General features: G+C 32.1%; 1 protein-coding gene across 1 annotated transcript; it reads right to left on the bottom strand.

Annotated features, from left to right (window-relative positions):
- Positions 1-2,994: 2,994 nt before the first annotated feature.
- Positions 2,995-6,732, bottom strand: LOC111914171 (GDSL esterase/lipase At4g16230). The gene is made up of 5 exons (XM_023909928.1): positions 6,271-6,732; positions 6,041-6,171; positions 4,352-4,597; positions 3,734-3,989; positions 2,995-3,360 (listed from the first exon to the last, which is right to left on the bottom strand). The coding sequence occupies exons 1-5, from the start codon at positions 6,542-6,544 to the stop codon at positions 3,137-3,139; spliced, it is 1,131 nt and encodes a 376-aa protein (XP_023765696.1). The 5' UTR covers positions 6,545-6,732; the 3' UTR covers positions 2,995-3,136.
- Positions 6,733-6,989: the final 257 nt, after the last annotated feature.

The raw sequence follows: 6,989 nt of genomic DNA, 5'->3' as shown, positions 1-6,989 counted from the left end.
AGTAGTGATGTGACAAGTGAGTTGAGAGAGATGAGAATGATGAGTATCTTCCACCCTAACAAGACAAAAGACAACATGTTCCCGACAAAGTGCAAATCACATGTATGGTTCTTTCGTGCGAACATTATCACAAAAAAAATTAAAAAAAGGCTATGAGGGCACGGGAACTAGAACAAGACACAATATGTTGTCTTTTATATATCAGATCGGTATCATATTTAAGGGTGATAAATTTACATCTAAGTGCATCGTTGTTCATGTTGAGATAATATGCATCTTAAGTATTATGACAATATAAGCTCCAACAAAACTATTTTTCATGTTTTCAAAGTTTCTATTTTCTTTTTCTTTGTGACCGGTAAATTTAAACAATTTAAAATAAATACATAAACCAAATTTTAAAAAATTGGAGATACTTAAGTGTATATGGGTCGTGAGTGGGAGCTTAGTTTCCATCTAGGTATGCGACCTTGGACTGTTGTTGCATATTCAGCTCCTGTTACAGCTGCGACTGCTATTTTCTTGATCTACCTAATTGGTCAAGGAAGCTTTTCTGATGGTATGCCTCTAGGAATTTCTGGTACTTTCAACTTCATGATTGTATTCCAGGCTGAGCACAACATCCTTATGCACCCATTTTTACATGGAAAAAATATGCTTTATTTTGAATATATGATTAAGTCGGTGGCAACTGCTTTTTTGGTTAGAAAAGTTATATTAGATTTTGCATTTTAAATCAGAGTAATTCATACAAATCATCCCTCGTTCAAGTGTAAAAAAGAACATGTTTAGCTTTTATTTTTAAAAATTTAGACAGTCATTCATTTTTTTTAATCTTGTTCGTTTCATCCCTCATTAATTTAATTTTTCATGCTTCATCCTTTATGAGACATAAAATGACTATATTGCCCTTATGAATTTATTTTTAAATTTCCTTTAATATTTATTATTCGTTAATATTAAGAAAAAATATGGCCAACTACTAATAGTTTTTTCCATCTCATTGTATCTCTCACATGCCAACAACCATCTACATCCTTTCAAACCCCTGTATGCCCTCCTTATCCGATGATTCTCATCTCCTATGACTCTTAATTCTGTCACCACCTAATCATTTTCAGGAAAAAAGCATATCGATTTGAGAAAATCAAATAAAAACACACCGATTTCATGAACTGAAGCATATCGATTTCAAAATCAGAAAAATCAACCCCTACTAGATCCTCCTAAACTCAACCACTAGAAAGCTAGATCTACCTTCAAAATTATAAGAAGCACTTGGTATTAAAATTCTAGGGGCAGGTGCCCATACTGTCTCTTTTAGGAGTATGTCCCTGTTATGTGTTATACTTCCCCTTAAGAGGTGCATGCATAATGCGTGGATGCTAGATACCGGAGGGAAGATTGTGTTGGCTTGGGAGAAACCCATGCTTTTTATCTCGACCGTGGATGATCCTCACACTCTCTCTCCTCTTCTGCCACCATTTCCTTTTTTCTCTTTCTCCATGCTGCATTAGAGTTTTGTACATGGTATATTAGAAACTTTTATATTCTATTAAAAGACAAAATATGGATATAAGATGGTTTGAAAATCAATTTCTATTTGATTGATTGATTTTTGGCTATTGCAAACAAACAAATAGTAAGTCTAATTTCTTGATTATGATTTCTGAAGTCTAATTTCCATGAATTTTCATAGTCTAATATATGAAAAATGATTTTTTTGATTTTGAGTTATGAAGTCTATTTTCTTGATTATGATTTTATTAGTTTTTAAAAATTGATTTATTGTACTCGTGATTCTGGAAATCAATTTATGATTTCACTAATTCTGAAAACTGATACCTTGTTTTTCATGATTCTAAAAATAGATTTCTTATTTTCTTAATTTCTGATTTTAGTCATTTTGTTTTTTCTTTGAAAACTTATTTAATATATTCCTATTTAGAGAATGGATTTATGATTTTATTGATTTATGATTTAGTGATTTTAAAAATATGATTCTTATTTCTCATAATTTTTTATTACTAGATTTTTTTTTCTTCTGTTCATTTTTGTAAGAGAAGCAATGTTAGTTATTGTTGATTTCGTATTTTATAATTGGCATCAATCGACATAACAAGTAGGTGTATTGTTTCTTTACTTATTTTTTTTATCATTATTATTGTTTTATTTAAGTTTACAATAGCAAAATTTTGTTTATAATATTATCCGGATATGTATATAGAATTATGAATAAAGTTAATACTTTTAATGTTAATTGTACCAATGAGAATGAAAATGGCATGGATGTGACTATTAATGTCTTGGGGTGGCTTTCTTTACCAACTTTTTATTAATTTAATGTAAAGAAAAAAAAAATAATAGTGAAGAGGACGTAAGGTTTGACCTTTGACGAACTCGTCATTGTTTTGTACAATGTTTTAAAACCCGGGTTTTTAGTTGACCCGGTGTGATAACCGGTTTACGGGTCAACCAGTTCAACCGGTTGAACCGCCGGGTCAACCCGGTTTATGGTCTTTTTCTATTTCTATATATTTTTACTTTCATGCATAATGCATAAACATATAAAACTAATAATTTGATGTCCACAAAGTTTAAACATTGAAAAACATTGAAGAAACCGCAAATGGCTCATTGTTTTGGCGTTCGCTACTTGTATCCAACTATCCAAACTCTATTGAAACGGGTCAAACCGGTTCAACCGGTTCAACATAAGCGGTCGAACCGCGGTTTAGGGGAAACCCGGCCGGTTCGATCCGGTTCGCATTTTTACAAAAAACCGGTTTCATTTGACCCGCCTTCTACCCCGGGTCACGGTCCAACCGGTTGAACTGGCCGGGTCAATCCGGATTTTAAAGCATTGGTTTTGTATTTCTCCATTAATTTCATACACATTATGTTAGGTTTAGTGAATTCAAAAATTCATAATACCCATTCACATAATTTAAAATCAAACGAAAAACACATATGTTAGAGCTAATATTTGCAATGTTGATTAGCAATGTCTCCCAAACGGATTAAAATTTTGAAAAAATGATATGTCAAAACTTAAACCTATATCTTTTAACTCATACACGTATTCATCTAAATATGGATACATAATAACATAAAATTCCCAAATTCATTTTCTTCTTCAAGATCCAAAAAGAGCTCTAATGTTAAAAGGGGATATATCTTCAAGGCCTCCATCCATTAAACGTTTGGCAATGATAGCATTGGCGGCATCCGAAGGATGATACGGGTCCCAAAAAACATACTTTGATCTATCGGTACAAACTTTAGATGTGGGCCCACATGGGATTAGACCACCGTGTTGACCGGTCACATGACAACACGCATAATCTGAATTCTCAAAACCTGTTTGGAACCGAAGATTTAAATGCCAAATTGACTTTGCAATCGAGATAAGTTGGTTTCAGAAAATGTTGTCTGAATAAATGATATTTGAACGAACATTGAAGGTACTTTTGAAAAAAATGAAAGAACAAAAAAATGAAGACAAATTTGTAAAAGATAGGACTTAATTGGTAAAGACAAAGACATTTTTATTACAATTTCTTTTTTCATTTATTTTTTCCTTCCATCACTAAAATGTACTATCATCTTCTCAAATATTTTTTAAATATCGGTCAGACAAAGAAAATTTAAAAAAAACAAGGCATAAAAGTATCAAATGGAATAAAATCAAGTTAAAAAATCAAAAACATAAATCTTTTAAAAGTTTACTCACCATATGATTCGAAATTCTGAATGATATCTGCAACAATATTATACACATCTGCAAATAGGAATGTTGAACCTTTGAGTTCAATATTAAGTTCTTCAAGTAAGCTTTTCAATTGCCGATTATAAAGTTGAGCTAAATGATTTGCCAAAGCCACACAGTCATTTCCTTCAGACGGATTTATGTCCCGTTGATATGGAATGCATCCGATGGGGCCCACATTAGGGATCACAATCTTTCTAGCACCCAAATCATCTAATCTCTGTATGCAAGAAATAGCAACGCCAAAGAAAAAAATGAATTCGTAATTACAAAGTGCAAGTTTCAAGGCACGTGACATAAATCAATCAAGATTCAAAAAATTCGAAGAATATGAAATTACTTTAATTGAGATAAATAGGTGTCAACATTATATTTCCATTTGTATTTTCGTGCATATTTAAAAATGTTAATTTATACGTTTTCTAGGTAAGACCTATTTGTTATAACCTTTATAAATAAATTAACAAATTAAAAGTGAACTTTTAGAGTGTGGATTTAAATCAATAAAGAAATCCCAAAATCGAAATGAAGATCTTGAAGATGAATAAATAAATGCAAATAAAAATAATTTCATGAGGTTACCATAAGTTGTAGTCTGAATCTTGAAATTAAGGTTCCCACAAATGCTTCTGGAGACACCAGTTTTCGCTCAATTGTTGAAACAACGGGTGTGAGATAATTATTTATAAAATCATTTGAACCAATTGTTACTGAAAAAAGAGCTCCACTCAACAACTCTTGAGTTGCAGTAGCACCAATTCTGGATATTATATCCTGCTTCGTATTTGCAAAGTTGTCTAGTTGTGCATCCATATTGATCCTTCCACCCTATGAACATAATAATACCATTATATATTTGTAAATTTAAAACTTTCCCATATTTTTGACTAATTAATCTATTCTGTCAAATATGCAAAATAAAAATGAGCATTTTTTTTTGTCTTCAATTTCTTAAAACTACATACTTCATCAATATCAGATATGCGTTTAAAAACAACTTAGATGAGGGGGCTGTTAGAAAATATTTCAAAATAGATGGGGATAAATTTTTAATTGTTAAGCTTGTGTTTCGGAAATGATTTGGAGGTATATATTTTTTATAACCCCATGTTTTTTTTTGGTAGTTTATTGAAGAGGAAGATGAAGGGCGTGTTTGGCAAAAGTAGCTGTTAGCTGGAAGCGGGTAGCGGTTAGCTGGTAGCGGGTAGCTAGTAGCGTGTAGCTGGTAGCTGGCAGCGGGAAGCTGTACCTTTTATTTGTTATATGAATGTTTGGCAAAAGTAGCTGGAAGCTTTTGAAATATATAAAATTATATAAAAAGACAATTGATTAAAAATAAATAAATATATAAATATATTTTTAAGGGTAATTATGGAAATTGATTTCAAAAGCTCAGGAGCGTTTTGTTAAACGCTACATGAAGTAGCTTTTAGAATCGGAGCGTTTTGTTAAAACTAAAAGCTAAACGCTCGTACTGCCAAACGAAGCTTCTTGTTTAAACTAGAGCGTTTTATCAAAAACTAAAAGCTAGAAGTTCTCAAACGCTTCCAAAAGCTCCGTGCCAAACATGCCCGAAGAAAGACAAAATAGTCATTTTCATGGATTTAAGGGCTGGGACATTAAGTTACATGGCACCTAGAATGAAAAGTTGAACAAACTATCAGACTATAGCAATAAATTTTGTCAAAACACTGGGACTAAATTTGTAATTCAGTTCAAATTCTTTAAATAGCACATGGCTTAAAATTTGTAGCATAATCCATGTTTATGTTAAGAAAAATTAAATTGTCTCCTACCTATAATTATTCCTACCCATTAAGATTATGACGTATCACTATTCAATTTAATTTTATTTGATATATTCTTTAATATAGTCTAAATGAGTTAGTTAAAAAAATATGAAGTGATAACACTTATCATAATTTTATTGGATATGAACATTTGTAGAAAGCAAAATCCAGAAATATAAGTACTTACCCATGGCCCACCTACCCCACATGAAACATTGCAAGATTTAATTAGTTAATTTTTTTTTGGAAAATTCAATCTAGAATGACATATTTGTTACAAATTATAATGCCACGTAGTTTCGGTTAACAAGATTCCTCATATTTTTAGCAATGTTCATGGGATTATGCAAGGAAGTTGGAATAACATCATTTCTTTCTAAAAATGGAGTGTGACTACATCACTACAATAAATGAGCTAGTAATAAAAACGATTTTCATCGATAAAAACTTTAAACCGAAAGTATTAAAAAAGTTCACTTACAAAGATCTTTCCCGTTTCATTCAGAATTCCACCACCACCAGATGCATAATTGACACCCCTCAAAAGTAGTGGGCCAGATGTCCTTGGAGCCAGATATGGCGGAGTGTAATCCTTCAAACCCAATTCCTCTCCTGAAATTGCAACATAAGGGTAAATAGGTAATTTCAGTTTTATGGGAAAAAAGTCTCAAAAAGTGTACGAGGAAAGAATGATTATGAGAAATGACTTGCCTAGAATGTCTACTATTGTTCTTCCATTTGTATATCTTCCTGTGGGCATCCCAAAATCGATCCCATTTGGTATGTAATTTGCCTTCGATAGAGATGCAATGTAGTTATTGTTGCCTACTTCCACCAAAGAATCACCAAAAACAAAGTTAGCAGATAATGTTTCTGCCATGCAAGTCCCTAACCAGAGCAAGACTGTTAAAGCTCTAAAAACAATCTTAACAGTTTCATATGGGAGCATATTTATTAAAGAATGGTAGATTTTGATGGTTGACATAGGCTGAATCCAAAAAGAATCCCAAGTCGACAAACTAGATGGGATTCACTTCGAACATTTATCAAACTCTTGGTCTGCGTAAGGGGAGGGGGTTGAAAACTTGAAATGAAAGATAAAAACAAGAACTTTACAAGACACTTAGATGTAAGAACATATAATATGATCAATGAAGACAGATGAAGAGTGAATGGCTTAAATGAGATACGATACAAAATAGAAAGAAAGACATACCATTTTATAGATTTGTTTCATCGAATGTGAACCGAAAGAAATGAGTGGGTAGGGAGTTACAGATACGACCGGCATTAAATTCTGTGTTAAATGGACATCAAACCGGTGAGAATTAATTCTAGATCTTCGCAAGCCCATTCCATTGTAGACCTAAAGTATCTGCATCACAAGAAGAATAGCTCAGATGAATTCTGTTTTTTTCGGGAAACTCAAT

The sequence above is a fragment of the Lactuca sativa genome, chromosome 6 (genome assembly GCF_002870075.4).
Source record: "Lactuca sativa cultivar Salinas chromosome 6, Lsat_Salinas_v11, whole genome shotgun sequence".
Classification (NCBI taxonomy): Eukaryota; Viridiplantae; Streptophyta; class Magnoliopsida; order Asterales; family Asteraceae; genus Lactuca; species Lactuca sativa.
This window is presented reverse-complemented; position numbering and strand designations above follow the sequence as displayed.